The sequence below is a fragment of the Tiliqua scincoides genome, chromosome 4 (assembly GCF_035046505.1).
Source record: "Tiliqua scincoides isolate rTilSci1 chromosome 4, rTilSci1.hap2, whole genome shotgun sequence".
NCBI classification, from domain to species: Eukaryota; Metazoa; Chordata; class Lepidosauria; order Squamata; family Scincidae; genus Tiliqua; species Tiliqua scincoides.
Genome location: NC_089824.1, coordinates 105,575,410 through 105,597,342, shown reverse-complemented (window position 1 = coordinate 105,597,342; position 21,933 = coordinate 105,575,410). Strand labels below are relative to the sequence as shown.

Genomic DNA, 21,933 nt, shown 5'->3' with positions numbered 1-21,933 from the left:
AACTTTCCTTTCCCAAATGTCAGACCAGGATACATTTTGTTGTTACCTTAGGGTGCAGCACCTTTTAGCTCCACCTCTAACGCTGGGCAAATTTGTAATTTTTTGGACCAAGTCATTTATACTTTTCAGAAATGTATGAAACAGTTCAATTTTATGTGCTGAGTAAGTTATATATGATGTATTGCATGTTCTTAAAGTAGTATGGACCTAGGAAAATAAATATTGCATGCCCCATTCCTCTTGTCATTTTCCCTGTTTCAAAATGTCTAGAATAGTGTTTCTCAAACTGTGTAGGTGGGTCATGAGACAATTTCAGGTGGGTCCCCCTTCATCCCCATTCATTTCAGTATTTTATTTTTAATATATCAGACTTGATGCTACCATTGTATGAGACTGCATTTGGGAATTGTTACAGACCTGTATTTTTAACACGCTACCATGTATATTCTTTTAACAATGTTAGTAAATGGGACTTACTCCTGAGGAGTTCAGCCAGGGTCTCCCGGGTCACAGTCCAGCATTCTAGCCACTGTGCCACGCTTCCAAGTTGCTTCTAGGAGGTACTTTGGCGCAATTGGCCATTGGCTACTTTCCAAAAGTACTTAAGACCTCTCAGGGCTGATTTTGTGATGTGATAGATGTTTGCTGGTGAAGCCTAGTCTCCTGTGTATTTGTCTGAGGGCCATTGTAAAGGCAGCTGCTTAAGTTAATACTTCCCAAAATTGGCATAATGCATTCCTGTGTGTGGCTCTCCAGCACATTTGGAAGTGCAGCCAGATAGTCTAGAGTTCATCGCAGTAATGAAGATGAAGCAACAGGGACACTGACCTTTGCTTTTCCTCACACCTCTGAATAGTTCCATAAAGCTGTTTTACATGGTAATGGTGTTTGTCTACCCATCTCTGTGTGTCTCAATAGCTAGAAAAGATTTGCATGTCTTCCTCTGATCTCATTTTGGGCCCTTAGAATTTTATGGTAATTGAAGATGGAGGATTTCATTTCTCTGTAATAGAGCAGCTCTAGTGTTAGACAGGAATAAAGCTTTTCATAAGTTTCCAGAAGTTTTTCTCTCTTTTTTTAAACGTCCCATGAGACACATAGTGGGTCCCATTGCTTCTGTGCAACACTGTCAAGGTGGCTTGCCTCATGTTGGAGACTTTTTTCATCACTGCAGCCTGTTCCGTTACTTTGAGTCTTGTGGGTGATAGTTTGTTTCCTGTGCTTCAAACCACAAGCAGTGTCGAGTGTATGGCTTACTCAGATATGAATTCATGGGGCAAGAGAGGCGCCACCCAACTAGGCCAGCAGTGTCTATGAAAAGACTCCCTCCCCTAAACCCAAAGATTAAACATTAAAAAGTCACTTGTGAACACTCCCCAAAATTTGGAGAGCTACTGATGGAAAGTCAGTGATCATATGTGATCATATGAAAAATAGGACAAATATGCATATAAGAAAAATGTTTTATTTGCTGATTTGATGCCTGTTTCAGAATTTGTTTCGATGTTCTGATTTTGTTGGTGGTGTTCAGATACTGCTTGTGGATATTTTTGGATACAAAATACATATTGTGTATAGAAATATTTGTGGATACAAATATTGAGTGTTGCATAGAAGGATAATGCATATGGCTTTTTAACTGAGATAATGACAGTTACGTATTATAAAAGATCATTGGAAGAATCTAATTTCAATGTCCCATTTAGGGCCCAGTCCTGTCCAACTTCCCAGTGCTGATGTAGCCATGCCTACAGGGTGTGTGCTGCATCCTGCAGTTGGGGAGCAATCACATAGACCTCCTCAAGGTAAGGGACCATTTGTTCCCTGACTTCAGGATTGCATTGCAGCTGCATCAGAGCTGGAAAGTTGGATAGGACTGGGCCCTTAGATAAACTTGTGAAGAAACTACTCCCTTCAAAAATTCAATACGGGAATAATTTTCACAATCATGTGTTTCTTGTTACATTATTTTTATTAATGTAATGAACTCCCAGTCTCATACTCGCAAACAAACATGGATTAGAAACCACCAGCAACATCTCCACCCTTTCCAGTGAATGTTTAAACGGTATGTTTGGGATCAGTCTCCCACCCCAGATTTGCCTCCACCGCTGAGTATGTAACAGCTCTATTAAAAAGCATTAAGGTATATGTAGTGAGTGTTACATAACCATTGACGGTGTGTTCTGAACAATGTATATGTCTATTAACAGCCAGTTAAAAAGTTATGCTGTTTTAAACGGTTTCTTAACAGTCTCACCATCCAATTATTCTAGTCTGATTCTGAGTTTTGACCCATCTATCTCTACCAATAAAACACACTGTTAGAGGAAGGTAGGGCTTGTGTCATAGATCCATATACTGCTATCAGGAATCTCTTTATTAGACAACAAAATTATTTGTTCAAAATTAAATGTAATGACCATGGTTATAAAATCATATAACCATTTAAACACCTGCTTCCTCCCAAATCCTCTCAAAATAAACCTTTATATTTCTTATTTCACAGACCAGGCCATTCAGCTACATACCTCAGATCATTACAGTGACGATGGCTTAATGTGGAGCTTGAGGATGTGATCTTCTATATGTGGTATAAAACTGACCGCATATTGATTTTCTAGGCCAACTTAGCAATGTGTGAAATCATACTCTAATCCCAAACAGCCAGAAACTTCATTCTTGCTGGCGAATATGCTAGCGCAATTGGAAATCATTTTGGTTAATCAAGGGACAACGGAATATATGATTGTTGTTGTTTCAGACCATTGTTGTTGTTTCATACACTATGGTTGTTGCTGATTCAGACCATTGGTCCATCTAGCTCAGTATTGTATACTACACCGACAGGCAGTGGCTCTCCAGGGTTGTTTTTTTTGGAGGGGGGAATCTGGAAATGGACACAAATGTGTCCAGTTCTCCATGGGCCAATACCAGTGCCCATCTGATGTGGAAAATTGACCAAATCCAGTCAAATTTCTAAAAAACAAGGAGTATAATTGGCTGGACGTGATTACCTCAACCCCCTCTCCCATTAGCTGTGTACTGTATAGGTGTCTCTTCCTCTCCCCCTCACAGTGCTGTTGTTGCCTTCTGCTCGTGAGGAGACCGCTGTCTCTTCTACAACTTCTCTCACCCATAGCTGCCTGCTCATAGTTGTACTGAGTCATCGTCATTTCCCCCCTCTCGTTCACTGTCACAGTATTAGCAGGTAATGAGAACAGAGTCGCAGATAATGAGGGTAGGTGGCAATTCTGCCTCTCACAGATAAGCAAATTCACAAATAGTGGATTTGCATATAAAGGGAACTGACTGTATCTAATGAAAATAATGTCAGTCTTTGCGAAGGTTCTCCTGTTGTGATATGTTGAACTTTGGCCAACTGAGCTGTAAACATTGCTGGAGGGATGTGGCAGGTCAATGTGCGCTGCACTCCTATACCCAGCAAGTTTTCATTGGTAGAGGTGGAAGAAAAAACTGTTGACTGTGGTTTTTTTTGTAAATTTCAGTGTTTTCCAAAGTTAGAAGTGCAGCAAGTGCAATTATAATTATCAATTGATTTAAAAATGTACTAGGTAAATCACCTAGTACACTTAAGTTTGTACTATACCACTATAGAGATGCGTGTGTGTGTATAGGTGATATAGTGTCGGCAGATGCAGTCACGGTCATCACCCTTGCGCCCCCTATTAAATAATTAATTTGAAAACCAAGTAAAACAGTTTTTTAAAAACAAATGAGAAGTGCAGAAAGCAGTGTTATGTGTATTTTGTTATCGCTGTTTTCACCCACCTCTATTCTTGGGTCTTCATTTGTCCCATTGCTTGGGATACCCCACCCCTCTATTGTCCTCTTGATCACCCTCCCTCTGGTGAGATATTTTTCCCCTTTTCCTGCTTGCACTTGAGATTTGCCTGTGGAGTTTGGGCACACCCAAAGCTGCTCACAGTTTCTGTGCTGCTGGTCCAGTGTTACAGCTTCCACTTGGCAGAAAAGGCAGCACTAACTCAGCAAGGGTGGCGACATTCATCAGGTTGCTATAGAGACCAGTAAACAGCATTTCTTCACCACTTGAAGAAGTTTCTGAAACTGGAACCAACGCCTTGCCTAGGTATTTGCTAGTACTACATGTGGAGAGGATTCCTTTTGCCACTGATCAGATTGAGGAAGGCCCTGCATCTGGCCATCAGAGGCAGCCTACCTCTACCTTGCACATACCTACCATGACTTATAACCCATGATGAACATTTAGAAATTTATCCAATCCCCTCTTAAAGGCATCTAGGCAAGATGCCGTCGCTTTACTTGCACATATAGGGCACAATCTAGCCCAGTGATTTTTCAACCTTTTTTGTCTCACTGACAAGGTACTAAAATTGTCAAGGAACACCATCAGCTTTTTGGACAATTGACAAGTGACACCACGTTGCTGGGGGGGGGCGGCTCTCATCGCCAATGGCCCTACTAATAAATGACCCACCCCCAAACTCCTGCGGCACACCTGCAGACCATTCATGGCAAACCAGTGTGCCACGTCAGTGGTTGAAAACGGCTGATTTCTAGCCAAGTTGAATACTCTAAAGAACGGTTGATTTTAGTGGAAGTGAATAAAGAATGTGCCTGACTCTGGTGAAAAACAACAACTGCTTCGTTGATTCAAATGCTGACTCTTATTTTCTTATTTCTTTGTATATGATGGCAGTTTTGGCATGTGCCTTCATTTTGTAAAGTCCTGTCTACTGCATGTTGCAGTGTACAAGGGAGACTGATACTGCTTGTGGAGGGCCAGTATTGCTTAGCTATGCATTACATTTCTTTGGAGAGTGTGAAGTGCTCTAGAATAATTAGTTTTCTTGCACTTAATGAAGTACCTTTTTGGCATTGGAGATCTTCCCTGTTTTCTGAAGTATCAGACAAAAGCACAATGTAATCCTGTATCTCCAGATGACATGTACTGCTAAATGATTTTTTACTTCCTATTGTGGTGTCAGCTGAGAGGTTCTTTGCCAGTGCTTTCTTTCTCTTTCTGTGAATGGCCCCCTCCTTTTCCTACTTGCTGCTGTCTCACAATTTCCACTCCAGAAAGCTCTCCTTTTGTTGTCCTAATATTTAACAAGCTGTATGTGACCCAGGGCATACCTGTGACCAACTCACGGTTCCATTCCTGTGTAAATAAAATTCTTGCATTTTAAACATGATTTGAGAGCACAGGAGGGCTATATTCTTCCAGCCATAAACACTTCTATATAAGCATCGGTACTGCACTGTTTTGTAGAATTTGCCATCTTGTTCCTGGCTCTTTACTGTCTCTTCTTTAAACTGGTCTAAGCTCTTTCAAAAAAAATCAGTGCAAATACTCAGTTGGGTCTTGACTCATTTGTACTTTTTGCTGAATAAGATCTCATGAATACAGACACAGAATTTGGGAATTTTTATTCACTGTGGTGTGTGTGTGTGTGTGTGTGTGTGTGTGTGTGTGGTTTTTAAAGAAGGGGAAATACCACATTAGAAAACTTCATGTATTTTCCTTGCTCTTTTTTGGCAGAGGGATCTTGGATTTTTTTTTTTCTGTGTCACTAATCCATTTATATTTTCAAATTACAGAATCTGAAGCGGGTGATGGCAGATGAAGTAAGGACGATTTTTTTTTTAATTCTTCTGTTATCTGTTACCTGCTTGTTGTTGTGTTTCTTTCCTAAAGAGCTATATGGGCCATCCTTTCTGCCATCCTTAGCTGCCAGCTTCTTGATTGCACTGTGCTTGTTAGCATGTCATGTAGGGGCACATGCTACATGATTTTTTAATTCTTCTGTTATCTGTTACCTGCTTGTTGTATTGTTTGTTTCCTAAAGAGCTATATGGGCCACCCTTTCTGCCTTCCATAGTTGCCAGCTTCTTGATTGTACTGTGCTTGTTAGCATGTCATGTAGGGGCAGATGCTTTGATGAGGTGCTAACTGGTTTTCTGTGTGGCATGTGGCCCTTTTTGCATGGGGTGTGCTTGTGTGGCTATTGTCTCTTTGCAGATCTCTTCCTGAAATACCATGTTTTATATTGACTGCAAACTTGTGTCACCTTGTACTGTAGCTTACTGGTGTATGGTGATTACTTGGGGGAAACAATTTCATTTGTAACCCTGATGTGGTGGTTCATCTCCCAATCACAGCATTTCAAGGACTTCAGAAAAAAGAAAAACTACATTCATATGGTCTTCTGCATCCATGGATGGTGTTCGGCAACCTGGCTAGTATTTCAGCTGTTGGAAGCTTCCGCTGGGAACTAAAGGGACATTCTGCTGGTGGAAAGGGCCCATGTGTATCCACAAGGATCCCTTCTACAGTGAAATTTCTTTCACAGAGGAAGCTTCCATTTGTGGAAGGAGCTCCTGAAAGCAGAAGCAGTTGTCAGGATACCACCCTATATTTGTGTCATAGTAGTGGAGGATGGTTTGTCCCCCAGAGGCTGATGAATCCAAGTGATTTTCTGATGGAAATTTCCATCAGAATTTTCCTGCTGATGTTGGCTGTGGGTCTGTCAGTGTCCTGATTGATATTTGCAATGGAGAAATGCAGAGTTGAAGTCAAGATTGGTCACTGATTGAGGGCATTGCCCTTGGGGGAAAAATGCTCAGCAACCCACCTTGATCAATCTGTAAAGCCCATTGCAGATGCGATGACACACTTGGGCTCTTCTACTTTTTGGAGGCTATTTTGGAAGTGCCAACTGCTCCCATTTATCAGGTTACTGTGGATACCTTCAACTTGTTCCACCTGAGAATGTGGATAGAATTGATGCTGAGGTGAGACCTATGGGGTATGTGCTTGACTTTGTCCCCCATCTAGCTGCCTTAATGAGCCAGAAAGGACATTTTAATTTGGTGACAGAGGTTGTAATGCCTCAGTGAGAGAGTGTCAGATTAACTGTTCTGAAGAAGGCAGTGGTATGCTTCCTATTGGAAAAAAACTACCAATGCTTAGACTCCTCTTATTTAAACTGCTGTTGTCCAGTACCCAGCGTTCCATTCTTGAGCCTGATATTTGAATGTATCATGGAATCCAATGACCTTTTTGTTTCTGGAAGGAACTAATTATCTAGATAAGTGTTTCTCAGACTGTGGGTTGGGACCCATTAGGTGGATCATGAGCCAATTTCAGGTGGGTCCCCATTCATTTCAATATTTTGTTTTTAATATATTAAACTTGATTCTCCCATGATATGTGACTGCATTTGGGGAAATGTTACAGACCTGTACTTTTAATAAGCTACTATGTACATTATTTTAACAGTGATAGTAAATGGGACTTACTCCTGGGTAAGTGTGGGTAGGATTGCAGTCTAGGATTGTGAAAAAATTTTCCTGCTTCATGTTGTCACTTTCGAAGGGTCCTGACAGATTTTCATTCTAAAAAGTAGGTCCTGATGTGTGAGAATCACTGATCTAGATCTTTTCAAGTCTGGCTTCCACCTTGTTATGGGATTGAACATGTCCAGAAGTTCTGCTCCATCTCCCAGCAGTTCCGTATACATGTTAAACAGCATGGGAAACAAGATGGAATTCAAAGGCCAAGGGGTCAAACAGTAGTTTCCCTTCCCCTTGTACTGGAATCTACCCTCCAGGAAGGTTCCTCCCAAACCCAACCCAGGTGGGCAGTTCAGAAAGATACAGTGTTGATGGTATCGAAAGTTACCAAGAAGTCTAGCAGAATAAGCCTGGGTGCACTAGTTCCCAGCATGGGTGATCTACCAGGATGACCAAGGTAGTTTCATTCCCAAATTGGGGTCACATAAGTGATCTAGATAAATCTCAGATTGGGTCAGAATGGTAGGACATGCATTTCCTGTATTGGACCGTCACCATTGGCTACCTGTTTGTTTCTGGACCCATTTCAAGGAGCTTGTTTTCTATAATGCTCTGGTCAACATTGGTGGTCCTGTTCCATGCAACCAGCTGCTGTGGTTGAAGTTCAGCAAGTGGTAGTGAGAGACAGGACCTTCTCCGATGCAGTGTTATTGTTCTGGAATGCCCTTTTGAGAGTGACCCTCATCACTGTTAACATTTTGCTATATGGTGAAAATGTGGCTGTTTTGCAAGATTTTGGTGGTGGCTGATTATTATGTTGACAGTTGTGCTGCTACTTTGATTGGATTCTTTTTGCTACCTTCTACTTTTGATTATGGGACTTTGGTTAATTTTTTCGTGTTTTGATTGTATTAACTTTTGTATTGATATTTGCTTTGCGTATTTTATAAAAACAACAGGACATACGTTTTGAGAATAAATAAGACACAAGAATTAGGCTATGTGTCATTTGTACTTGGGAGGCTCAATGATATTTTCACAAGTTTTAACAGTACTAAGTGATTTCCCTAAGCTTACAAATCCATTAATGAGCCTGGACTGGCTTTTACAAATATGCTCCGAACTATAATCTCCCTACTGTTAACATTTCCTTCATGTGCAAATACATTTTGACCAGAGTGTGTGGCATGATTTGCAGAATTGGGTATAGTGGATGTAAAATGTGGCATTTCTTTTCTTATTCAGCTTGAGAGATTCACCAGTATGAGGATAAAGAAGGAGAAAGAAAAACCTAATGCGGCTCATAGGAATTCTTCTGCTGGATGTTCAGATGTTTCTGGTCCAATATTGCAGGAGATTTCGGATGATGATGTGCTTGTCCTCTTTGAGCAGATGCTGGTAAGTTAAAGTGTCCCTTCCTGTTTTAACCCATTTCTGCCTAGCCCACAGGTGTATACATTTGATCCCTGTTGTGGCTAAGAAATGGCTTAACTGTGCATTGGGTGATGGTTGGAGATCAGTACTTGCAGCTTTCCAAGACAAAAGGCATGTTATGATAGATTCTCAAAAGAGAAGCATAGCTTAGGGTCCTATGAGTAATGGAGCAGTAGAAGCCAAACAGAAGAACAGTGTGTCCAGGCAGTGTCCCTGTCTTGTAGTACAGAAACTTGTTTCAACATTGAACCTGAAATGCTGTTGCAATATGGCCCTGAGAATGGCAAGATTAAAAGACCACTTACCTTATAGGCTGTGTTCTTGACGGTGGCTCTTTGTTCTCTTCCTCCTTCTGCTCTTTCTAAATCCTACTGAGCAAAGAGGTGTGTTTTTGAAGTGGTGACTCTTTTTAATCCTAATATTTAGCATGAGGAGAGCATGCACCAGAACTGTTGCTGGTGTTTTCCTTACCTTTTAAAGACTGTGAACCCTTTTGGGGCAGGCAAGTTCTCATTCATTTTTCCGTGAGAACTTTTTGTTAAAAAGTGGCATACTAACATTCTTCCTAATAATATGAGGTTTGACGTGTCTGGGATATCAAAAATCTTCCGCCTTCTCTTGGAATGAAGGAACTTTGACCTGTTTTTGTCAAAAGAAAACAAATGCCACAATGCCAGAATTAGCTGAGGGGAGAGAGGCTATTGAGTGAGAAAAGGTAAGAAAAGACCAGAAGCAGGATGCCTCTGTCTTAATGTATTGACAAGAGAAGCATTTCTTCTGTTGGTGAAAATATTTTCTCTTGCTTTCTTCAACAGCTGGATATGAATCTAAATGATGAAAAACAGCAGCCTCTCAGAGAGAAGGACATTGCCATCAAGAGAGAGATGGTGTCCCAGTACTTGCATACATCCAAAGCTGTGAGTTCTTGTCTTCCAAAAGCTGAGGTTTACTGATCACACTCCAGAGACCTTTTCTCTTTTAACTGCTGTCCCCTATGCTGCAATGGAAGTGACTTTCTAAAAACCCCAAGTTTCAAAACCTGCTATTCAGGCAGTGGCTGTTCAAGAAATTGAGAACTGGGGGATGAGTTAGAGTCAGTCGTAATAAGTGGGTGTATCTTTAATGACTGAGTGTGTGACATTGATCATTCCCAGTTTAAATCTTGGCCACTAATTTCCTAGGGCCTCAGTTCCATCAACTGTCCAGTGCTGATCTAGCCACAATGTAACCCCGAGGTAACGAACTTGTGGAGGCCTCTGTGACTGCTCCCCCCATTGCAGGATGCAGCGCACACCCTGCTGACATGGCTGCATCTATGCTGGAAAGTTGGATAGGATTGGGCCCGAGGTGGCTTTTGGCAACCCATTTCCCTTTCACCTGCAATATAGGTGAAATAAAGGACTTGCTTTCTTTACAGAGCTATTTTATAAGAATTATAGCAAATAGGTGAAGCACTTTAAACACTGAAAAAGCTTTTGGATAAACACTCAGGAGCGGTTTACAAGGATTGAGAAGTCGTGTTATTGGCCAACCTTAACTGAAGCAGGATTTTTTTAAAAAAGCTTCCTGAATGAAGAGCATTATAAAGGGCTGCTGTACACTTTTCAAAGTGTGCACGCTAATTAGTGAAAATAATGGCAACAATCAGGTGTATTCAGTGCTTGGGTTTATTCATTTATGTACCTAATATTCCTAATATTACCTAATATTAGGTATCATTTTGTGGGTGTCTGTATCCATGCTATGCCCTCTGTTATAAAGACTTCAGAACTGTTCATCATTTGCACCAATTTTGCCCCATTTTTATTGAAGGGCTTATCGTGTGTGTAAACCCCTTATAATGTGCTTATATAAAAGATTGAATAACTATCTTTGAGAGTGGGGAATTTCCTGCAGTATCCCCATTGTTTACTAAAGACTATAATAAAAGCAAAAAAAAGTCATATATCGAGGTAGGGTTGCTTAAATTTCTCAAGCTAGGGCCCAACTTCTAAACTTACCTTCTGCTGCTTTGCCAAACCATCACCAGTTGTCCCTTCTACAAGTGAATGTATAGAACACATTTCCTGCTTCAAAACAAAGTATAATTTTTTGAATTTATATGCACTTTGGGCAAAATGAGTTTTGGTTTAAGATACATTTTAAGTACTAATATTTTTCTATAAAATTCATTTCAAATTTTAAATGAACATCTGAATGAAACTTAAGGAGTATACTTTGTACACATTTTATTAAATAGTGCATAATCTTAACTATAACTTTTCCTTTTAAACTTCCATTTGCCCATGCTCAATTCATTAATTGGAAGTATACTCAAACAATGGTTTTGAAGAGATAATGGCATTAATGGGAGACTTGCACAAATGATGTTGAATGGCTAACCGCTCTCCAACAGTCTTAATTAAACAAAGCTTCTCATTCTCTCTGAAACTTGAAGTACACAATCTGCAACTGTCACTGTCTCTCCTCTCAGTATGTTGTGTTGGCAGAACAGCTGGCTGTGAAATTTTTTATAGAGTGTGTCTTAGTTGAAAAGACACAAAATGTGGGGAGGCAGGGAAATCATCCCAATGAATTTGAACTTCAGAATCACTCTACACAGAACCAATGTGGTATATTGGTTAGAAGAGCATTGTTCAAACTATGGGTTATGACTGGATTTCTAGTGGGTCTTGCAGGACCTCCAATGAAAACACTGGTGATGGAAAGATCAGATAACAAATTGCTTCAAGCTGTTAAAAAAAATCAGATAGCTGCTAACTGCCCTGCAAAGAGCTGAGCTTCTACAGTTTTCAAGTTGGTGTATTTTCATTTCATTTAACCTTTGTTGGCATAAACAATATCCAAAGTTTGTGTTAATTTAGGGAGACAAATGTTAGAGCATTTTTTTTTCTGATATGTTTTTTTCTAAGTCCATCAATGACAGGTAGTTGGGGCAGGTGAAGGCTGGGTCACATAACTAAGCCCTTCAAGCCATGAGGGTGTTCATTAGGGCTGCCTCATTATGGGAAATGGATCAAGTTTTTTGCAAATAAATAAATAACCTGTAAATCTAGATACTTTCTAGATCACTTATTTTAAGTCTGGTAAAGCTAGGTGGGTCCCGATACAGTGTCATGTTAAAAAGTGAGTCCTGGTGCTAAAATGTTTGAGAACCACTGGGTTAGAATATTGAATCTGAACTTGGAAAAGCCTAGTTCAAATCCCCATTCAGCCATGAAGCTTACTGGATGACCCTGAGCCATTCACTATCTCAGCCTCACAGTGTTGTTGTGAAGATAAAAGGCAAGGGAGGAACAATGTACAACACTCTGAAATCCTTGGGATGCAAGTGTGAAAGACGCTTATAGAATATGCTTTTAGCAGAAATGTGGAATAAAAGAAACGTTAAGGTGAAGAGAAGTGCCTTACGGTGCCCGATTACATTTAGCTGTGCACTGTTGGATTCTTGTACATCACTTCATGTCTAAGTTATTGATGTCCTGATAGCTTTAAAATTATTATGAACTAATGATTTTTTCCCCAGATGCACTCTGTAACAACAGTAAATTCAAGATATGTCTCTTATGCTTTCATTTATAAACTTGTTCCATTTTTTTCATGAAAAATTTTCATGGAAAAATGCCCACCCTTCCTCCAAAGATTTGAGGGTGGCATGTATGAGACCCTCACCTAATTCTATTCTCATGACAACCCTCTGAGACAGGTTAGTCTGTGATATAGTGACTGCCCTGTTCAAATGGCATGAGAAACCATATTCGGCTTGTGGAAATCATGGCTTGTAAGCCAGCTTCAAAACCTGGTTTCCTGTTCTGGTTTTCAGCTAGTCACAAACCATGATTCTCAGCTGTACCCCATCTGTTTGCCGCAAGTCATTTTTACATTGTCACTCACTGATGCTCAGTTACATTGTAACTGTCACTCAGTGGCGTATTTATTCCGATATGGCTTTGTACTGTGACTATCAATTTATGAAGATGAGATATTTAAAAACTATAATTCTGTTGTATGTCAACTACTATATCAGTAGGTGTTTAATGAGAGAGAAGAGTGATGAAACTTTAAGTACTATTAAGAAAATCAGCAGACCTTGAAAATATACATTTGGCTTCTGGTAGCCTTTTTTTTTCCAAGCCCTGATTAGGTAATTAAGGCCTGTCTAACATTGTTTTCTTTCTTGCAGGGTATGAGTCAAAAGGAGAGTTCCAAATCTCCTATGATGAACATTCAAGAGCTGAAGTCTGGTCTAAGAGATGCTCAGCTGCTTACTTGTTTGGAGTCCCTAAGAGTGTCTCTAAACAATAACCCTGTCAGGTAAAGATCTGTTTGGACCTATGGTGGCTGCTCAGAATCTACATCAGCTAACAATATCTTTGCGTCTGTGCACGCATATGTAGATTTGTCTATGAAAGGGATAATAATAATAATAATAATAACAACAACAACAGGTATTTATATACCGCCTTTCTTGGTCTTTATTCAAGACTTTATTCAAGGCGGTTTACATAGGCAGGCTTTTATCTAAATCCCTATTTAAATAGGGATTTTTACAATTTCAAAGAAGGTTATTTCTTTCAAGAACGACTACATTCAAGGTGTTTCATTCCGATCTGGCTTCACATTCTGGCCTCCATCCTCCCACGCTCAGAGCAGATGGAATAGCTCAGCTTCAGCTTGTCAGCTGCTCCAAGGTCGCACGGTGCTGGTGAACTGGCGACCTTGTGGATGTTATCTTCAGGCAGACGGAGGCTCTACCCTCTAGACCAGACCTCCTGCCCATTTGTTTGCAGTGAGAAACAAACATTTGTTTGCAGAGGATTGTTGCAATGAGAAATAAGAGAATGGGTGAAGATTCTTCAATAACATTCAGGTTCTGCATTATCTTGCTAATATCTTTTCGCTTTGCATTCCTTTCAGCTGGGTGCAAAATTTTGGAGCTGAAGGCCTCAACTGCCTGCTGGACATTTTGAAAGGCCTGCTTGATGAGAAGGATGAGCCTCCGAGGTAATGGATTGTTTGAACTAAAATTGTACAAAATTTGATTGCATACAGTGCAACCTTGGTATGTGCAGGTCCAGCATCCACAGATTTAACTCGCTGCAGGTGCCTGTGGATACTGAGGTCCACTTGAAAAGCATTTTAAAAACAAAGGAAAAACACCAGTATTACTTTTTCTGCCTTTGTGTGGTCAAACCGCACCATTTCCCAGCCTGCAGCACTATTTTTAGGCTTGAAAGACCCACTTCTGGGTCGCACAGAGGTTCCTGCCACCTCTCAGGGTCGCCCCAGAATGCATTGCAATATATTCTGCAGCAATATATTCTGGAGCAACGCTAGGAGGAGCCAGGAACCTCTATGTGACCTGGAAGTGGGTCTTTCAAGCCTGAAAATAGCACTGGAGGCTTGGCTTTCTATAGGGTTGGAGTACATGCTGAAGCTTGGTTCAGCCACAGGTACATATTTGAGGATGGGGAAAGTGGAGCTTGGGTTTGGAGATAACAAACTTACCTAAATATTGTCCTTCCTCTAAGCTTTCATGGCAGTTGGGAGCATCTTGTTGCAGCTCATGATGTTGTCTTGCTCTTTAAGAATCAGGAGCCTGCGTAGGTAGAGTACAAGATTATTAATCACCAAGCTGCTTTTTCTCTTTTCACAGCTCTTATGATATCCGGATCAAACATGAGGTCATTAGATGTTTAAAGGCTTTCATGAACAATAAGGTGAGTCCCCTGTTTTCTGCTTCATATACTTATGAACTGCCTTTTCCTATATTTTTAGAATCACTCAGCAGGCTCACTACAGAGTGAACAATGAGGGCGAATGTTAGTGGTTTTCTTTCACTCCACATAGCTCAGCCCTGTACAACATTAAAATGAAAAAGCAGCCTCTACCCCCAGACTGGCAATCTAAGTACAGAAACAAAAAGAGAAGATGGAAAGAGAAGTGATGAACTTAGCGTAATTGTGAAAGAAATGTGTAGTAATTGAGATAATTGAAGGAGACTGATTTAATATTTAGCGGAAGCAAATTCTGCTGATTGTGAATTGTGAGGAAAAATTACTGAAGGGAGGCCAGCTATCCTAGATTTGGAAACAGGTTGGTATAAGTGGAATGGAACAAAGGAGCTTTGAAGTGAGAAAACCTTTATGCTAGAAGCCAATGGAGAGAGAAGAAGAAACATGATAGGACTGATGAGCAGTTTAAAGGGAAAAAGCAGCAGAACTGAAAAAAATAAGAAAAGGGTCTCAAAGCCAGTAGCAGGAAGACCAGAAATAAGAATGTTACAGTAATCCCATCTAAAGGGAACACGTGAAGAGAGATAAAAAGAAAGAAGAGGATGGGGAGAGAAAAAGGAGAGAGAGAGGTTCGAGCAGAACCAAAAAAGGAATGGAGGAAATACTGACATGTCATCCATCCCTTCCTATTGAGGAAACCATATCTATCCCTTCCCATGGTTGATGTTGCTTGATACATTCTAAGTTCCATTGATACGTTTCCCTACTTTCCCTCCTAGAAATTTCCCCTTATCACCTTTAAATACATCTGGTCTTTATGTCTTTGACACCCTCATTTGAGTTTCCTGCACTAATTGTCTTGGTCTACTGTTTGATCATTGCCTTAGACTTGACAGTAGTGTTGCCCCCTTTACAACTGTGTGTGTGCACCAAATGGGTGTAGATCTTTTGCTTTTTCTCTTTTTAGTTTGGAATTAAGACAATGCTTGAAACTGAGGAGGGGATCCTGCTTTTGGCAAGAGCCATTGATCCCAAGGTCCCTTCCATGATGATTGATGCTATCAAGCTACTTTCTGCCCTCTGCATCCTGCCGCAGCCTGTGGATATGTAAGTGACTATGGGTGGTCTATGTTTGGTACTAGGCAGGAGGAATTGGCATTTCAAGGCTTGGGGCTCAGGGGGATTGCACATGTAAAAATGTGTGTAATTGGCACAATTGTGTTTGTGCCTTACAGTGTTTATAGTGCAGTCCTATGTGTTTCTACTCAGAAGTAAGTCCCATTGTGTTCAATGGGGCTTGCTCCCAGAAAAGTGTACAGGATTGGCAGGCTCAGACATTTTAATAAATGTCCAGTTTATCCATTCTCACTACATTCTTCATAATGCCTCCCCACAGGATCCTCTGCATCCACAGTTTGGTTCAAAGCATTCCTTACACAGAAACAAAAATGCATTGAGAAATTATAATAAATAGTATATAATATAATAATACTGCATGGCACCCAAGGCCCTGTTCTATATCCTGTTGCCTATGAATGTGCAGTTGTGGTTGCGTGATGGGACCTTTCCAGTTTCACCACCCATGCTGTGGAATTCCCTTTCCCATGATACTTGGCTGGTTCCGTCATTGCCAGCTTTTTGAAAATTAGTTAAGCCTGTTCTGTTTCATTTGACCTTTCATTAATAACTATCTGCTTTTTCTGTTGGTTTATGTTTTTCTTGCTTTGATCGCTGCTATGCTTTAAACGCACAATGCATTTTCTTTTCAAGAATTCTTTACTTTTTAGGCAGACTTCCCCCCCCCCCAAAAAAAAAGCACACTGGGCTCCAGAATTCTTAGCAAGGTGCTTGAGATGCATGAATAATTTTTATGCAGTCTATAGGCCTGAAGTTGTTTCTCTTTTCTTTTGTGGACCCTGCAATATTTTGAATTGTTTTCCTTATTCTTGTGTAGGCATGAGCGGGTTCTGGGGGCATTGACAGAACGGGCAGAAATGGATGAAGTGGAACGATTCAAACCCATTTTGGATGGTCTGAAGGATGGCACCTCTGTGACGCTAAAGGTAGTACCAGCACCTTGGTCTCTGTACTGGTTTGCTGTGAAAGCATTCTCTTCTGTCTGTACGCCTGCCTTACTTTGGCAGACATGTAACTTTTTGCCTCCTGTTTTGCTCCAAGGGCTCTGCTTACTCGTAGGGGGAGGGGGATGGAGAGGAGGAGAGCAAGCGAGCGAGAGAGTCCTGATTTAGTTTGACGTGAAATCTACCTTTGATATTTCCTTAGGTAGCCTGTCTGCAGTTGATCAATGCCCTGATCATCCCAGCTTATGAACTTGACTTCAGAATTCACATCCGGAGTGAGTTGATGCGTTCTGGACTGCAGCAGATCCTCAAGGTGAGAAGCAGTCCTCTTTCCAGTGGCTGCATCTTTCACTCTGTTTAAAAGGATGTGAAATCAGCCACATCAGTGCCTCTCCGCCCTGCCTACAGTTTGAAAGTGACACAAGTAACAGTAGGTTGTGTCAAACATATTGCAGTTTTAGGCCTTGCCTGAGTTTTCCCGATCTGTCCCAGTAACACCACTTTGTTCTCCATACTGTCTATGCAGCCTTCACAGTTGAGATTGTTTGCACAGTTGAAGAGCTTTTTATGACTGCCATGTAGTTGTTGCAACCTTTTGGCGGGCTGCAGATTGCTAGTTCTGTTTCAGACAGAGGATGCGGCAGTCCTGTCAGAATCACTTTCTTCTCTCCCAGATGTTGCCTCTTGTCGAAGGCTAGAGATGTATTATTAGGTAGACATAAAAGGCTCTAACTGCTGAAGCAAACTCCATTGTTTGCCTAGATGATAATTCAGAGAACACCAGACACGCAATTCATTATTTTTGGGTTCCATTTTCCACTCTTGTCATCTTACACACAAAACCACATTCTCACTATATTGGATTCTTGAGTATTAGAATTCTGCAGTTTTTAAGCATTGTTGTGGGATAATGAGTTGATGCCCAGTCTGAGATGTTTTGAGTGAACTGGGGCGGGCGGGTGGGTATGAGCAAGAGAGAGAGAAAATACCAGTACATGCCCCACTATAGAATGTTCTGACAGACTTCAAAGCTGGTACCTACAGAAGTGGAGATGGTGATGACTCTTTGATTGTGCCATCCCTAGGATCTGCATAATCAAGACAATGAGGAACTGACGGTGCAGTTGCTGGTATTTGAGGAATATGGTGAAGAAGATTCTACAGACCTTAGAGGCCGCTTAGAAGAAATTCGCACAGAAATGGAATATCCTTGTTCTGCTCAGTTGGCTGAGGGGAGGCATGCTTGGTTTTGGATTATAAGCTCCTTGGGGGTGGAACCTATCCTCTAAGACTCTATAAAGTGTCCTACATATTCATGATACTATATAAGTAGCTTTATTCTGCTCTGATTCCGTATACCACCCAATTAGTATGGTCACTTAGTTAAAATATAGCCCATGTTGCGTGGGCCTGCCTTTCATAAATGCTAACCATTCAGAATGGTGTCCACAGTTTGTGTCTTTGGTAGCAACCACTCCATCTAGGTAGTACAAAGAATGGGCTTCAGCCTAGGCAACTGAGGGTAAAACCAGGATCTTAGGACAGAATAGATGTGTCTTGGAATTCTTTGTCCACAAGACAGATGAGAGTGGAGTCCTTTTTTCCTTTTGCTCATTTATTATTACTATTAAGAATACTTATGCATTAATACAAAATTGATAGCATGTGGTTTGCTTATGTTCAGGGCTGGGCACTGAGGAGCTAGCTGTCTTGGGACGAGAAGATAAATGTATGGTGGGAGAGACTTAGTGGGAGAAGTTTTGTGAAGTGCTTCTAAACTATGGGCTGAAGAATAAGGGACAGTGGCTTCTTTTGTGAGTGACATGATAAGATCTTTGTGGGCTTAGCCACCAGAGGGCATCTGGAATATATGCATCTTTGCAAATGGAGAGCAGTGAAAATGAATCTCTTACGTGAAAGCGTACTTATGACAATATTCACAGTGGCATCTCTTCTGTATTGCACGAGTTATGAAAACAGGCGCTTAAGCCATCCTTAAAGAAAAACAGCAAGAACTGCATGGAAGCCTACATTATAAGTTTTTAGGAACATAGGATGTAGCACATTCCTAGATCTCTGCTTAAGCATCCCAAAGACAGGCGCATGCTGCCTTAAGGATTATAGCCAGACCATGGTAAAACAGACTGCACAAGGTTTTCTGGAAGCTCTTAATGGCTGACGGGGGTGGGGGTGTTAGATGAATAGGCTAACTCTTTTTCTCAGGTGAATTCATCCTGTGTCTCAGTTGGGTTTTGCATCCTTAACCTGTTTTTTCCTCCCACTGATGTTAATGAAGTCTTCCAGATGCTCCTCAATACAGTAAAAGACTCTAAGGCAGAGCAGCATTTCCTCTCTATTCTTCAGCACCTCTTGCTAGTCCGCAATGACTATGAGGCCAGGTGAGGAGGAGAACTGGTTCAGTGGTTGAAGAAAAGTTGGTGATGTGTGAATGACTCTGATGCTCATCACATTTTGGACTGGGCTGGGACAGAATCAATGTTTCTTGCAGCCTCAGGGTGGGTGAGTGAGGGTAGCTGTTAAATACATTTGCACCCCTGGCCTTGATATACTGTCCAGATTGTGTCTGTCTCACTCTGAAGCTGTCTCATTCTCTGAAAATGAAAACATTTTACTACTGTGAAATGGGAGAAACTGAGGTAGACATGAATAGCTGAACGTTTAATTGGAGAAAGTAAAAAAGAGGGGTGGGTGCAGTGAATACCTCCTATATTAGACCATGTGGATGGAAGATAGATGAATCCTTCCATCCTGGTTTTGTATGAATTAGGGTAGGTGGAGAACAAACGGTAAAGGGTTTAACTCTTCAATCAAAAGGCAGGACCAGAACAAAGATCTGATGTCCTATGAAGAGGAACTCATGGGGTATGGTTATTCCCATCTTTTGAGAGAATGGGATGGGGCACATTTGGAATCATGTAACTTTATTTGTCCAAGAAGGTATAGAATCTCACAAACTGTATGTGTGTTGGGGGAGGGGGAGGCAAGGGGAATCCTTCACAGAATTACTGTGGATGGAAATAACAGGCCCAAACAATAATTTAGTGCTGGGGGCATATTATTAATCTCCTGATCAAATTGCTGAGGATGATGTTGGTTTGGAAAAAGAAATCAAAAGGGCTTCCAAAGGATGAAGTGTTATAATAGTGGGTGATTTCCATAACTCTTACATAGACTGAGAAGCTACAAAGGAAGCAGGATGCTGGATTATCTGTGTCTTAGGCCTGAGCCAGCAGAGTTTTTCTTGTATTCTTATCCAGAGAGGCGATCCCTTCACAGGACTCTGTCTTCTGGCAGGGCTGCCTTGCTGTTCTCTAACTTGGACTGAGGGCCCATAGAACTTTATTTTCATTTTCCTTTCTTTCTCCTGCCTGATCCCAGTGCTGTTAGTTAGGGCCAAGAAAGGAAATTAAGATTGTGGCTTCATAGCCCACCTGTTTACCTGCCTCCATCATTGGTCAACCAAGAGGTTAGGAGCCCATCATGGGCCTTTCTAGAAGATGTTTTCTTTTTTTTCCTACACCTGCATAATTCAGATCCTGAGAAGGAAAAATATGGAGCAGCCCAATGGTTCCCTCAAGCTGTTCATACTTTGCTCAGTGGGGAAGAGCCCACCAATACTGGACTTTGGTCCTAGCCATCCTTCTGCACCTGCTGTCCTCAAGCCTAGAAACAAAGTGCTGGTATGACACTGGGACAGTTGGTTGCTGTACTGATGTGATGGATGAAGCTGGCAGCATTTCTAGTGCTTTGGCCTACTTGCTGAGCCCATTCCTTATCAAGATGACATTGCACTCTGCAAAGATCTATCCCATGGGGCAGCAAGAAGTGGAGGATTCAAGTGTTACAGTCCCACCCATATGATGTAAAGTTCCCATCCCCATGTAAAAATGTTCAGAATGTTTCTGCCTTCTCAAATAGCTAGTGACTTAAAGTGAGAATCTGCCTGCACAACCAAGCAAGAGAATAATCCTAGCAAGCAAAGGAGGAAGTGGTTGTCATTTAAATTGGCCTCTGACTTCTTCTCCTCCTTGAGCTCCAGCTGTAGTTCTTGCTCCAGGCAACAAGCAAAAATAAGCATGACAGCCAGATACCATGATAGCAGTAGCAGCAGATACCGCTTCTACTCCTCATGCCTTAGGGAGGCCTCTGTTTTGCCGTGTCCACATCCAGGGGTCAAGGACAGGAACTTTCAGCAATGAAGCTTTAAGAACAGTACAACCTGATTCTTTTTACTAGAACCAAACCTGAATTCCACTCAGGAGTTAACAAAAATGCATAGGTTACTTCACCTTTTCCCCAGCCCAGAGCACTCCCTCTTGCAGCCTGTTGCCTCAAATGGCTTATTAGTTCCTTTTTTTTTTTCTAGTTGGGTGGGGGCTCTCTCCCCTTAGGTGCCTAACAGTGAACAAGGGTATTTCAAAGTCCAGTTAATCTGCCAAAATAGGGTTGTCCGGTACAGAGTCTCAGTCCCTGGAGGCGAGGTCTTAACCCCCCCCCCCCAGTCCTTTACTGTGTTCTTCAGAGGGGGAAAAATCCATACATGTCTTAGTTGTCCACCTAAGATGGAGAGCTTTACACTCTTCAGTTTCCTGGATAGCAGGCAGTCCAGCTTATTCATGTGCTGTGGGGTGGGTACTCAGTTTGCATGCTGCAAATTTTCTGTAGTACAGGATAATACAGTATAGGACCCCCTGTGGAAATCCTTTCTGTCCTGTCTTTTCTTGTTGTTGCAGGTTTCTGTTAGCCACTTTTTGACTTTCCTTGTCAGTCATTAGTTGGTCTTGGGGAACAGCTGGCAGTTTTCCTATAGGGCACTATAATTCAGTTCATGTTTTTAATTAACTGAAGACAAGTTCTGGAACTTGGAAGGGCCGGTTTTCCAGATGGGGCACCCAGTCTTTGCTATGGCCCTGTTTCCTGAACAAAGTTAACTCCTTGCTGCCTTCTCTTCTACCAGCTTAATAGAAACTTCACAATAAGTCCAGGTTTTCAATAATCAACACATTATTTCTCCTTTCTTTTCCTTCCTTAGGCCTCAGTATTTTAGGCTCATTGATGAGTGCATTTCCCAGGTGGTCCTGCAAAAGAATGGTGTTGATCCAGACTTTAAGTGCAAGCACCTTGAACTCAATATTGAGGCAGTAGTGGGTGAGTCCAGACACAGTTTGTTCTGCCATTAGGCAATTTGTTTTGGTAATTGTAGGAGACATTTTTCCCCAGCTGCCTTGATTTGAGATACCAGTACAGCAATATAACCCATTATCATTTCCTATTACTAGCAACATTATTTTGCAGAATAAGCAAATAAATGTAGTTGTGCTTATTTTTCATAATGGATACAGCTTGCAGAATTTGTGAGGCTT

At 41.3% G+C, this 21,933-nt stretch overlaps 1 protein-coding gene across 1 annotated transcript in view; it reads left to right on the top strand.

Annotated features, from left to right (window-relative positions):
• The window catches only part of DIAPH1 (diaphanous related formin 1), a 97,900-nt gene that overhangs the window by 12,713 nt on the left and 63,254 nt on the right, over positions 1-21,933 (top strand). Inside the window, exons 2-13 of the mRNA XM_066624521.1 lie at positions 5,605-5,631; positions 8,545-8,697; positions 9,549-9,650; positions 12,917-13,047; positions 13,651-13,737; positions 14,390-14,453; positions 15,436-15,575; positions 16,423-16,531; positions 16,752-16,862; positions 17,635-17,753; positions 18,832-18,948; positions 21,603-21,718. Coding sequence (XP_066480618.1) covers positions 5,620-5,631; positions 8,545-8,697; positions 9,549-9,650; positions 12,917-13,047; positions 13,651-13,737; positions 14,390-14,453; positions 15,436-15,575; positions 16,423-16,531; positions 16,752-16,862; positions 17,635-17,753; positions 18,832-18,948; positions 21,603-21,718 — 1,261 coding nt within the window. The 5' untranslated portion in view covers positions 5,605-5,619. The remainder of the gene's footprint in view (positions 1-5,604; positions 5,632-8,544; positions 8,698-9,548; positions 9,651-12,916; positions 13,048-13,650; positions 13,738-14,389; positions 14,454-15,435; positions 15,576-16,422; positions 16,532-16,751; positions 16,863-17,634; positions 17,754-18,831; positions 18,949-21,602; positions 21,719-21,933) is intronic.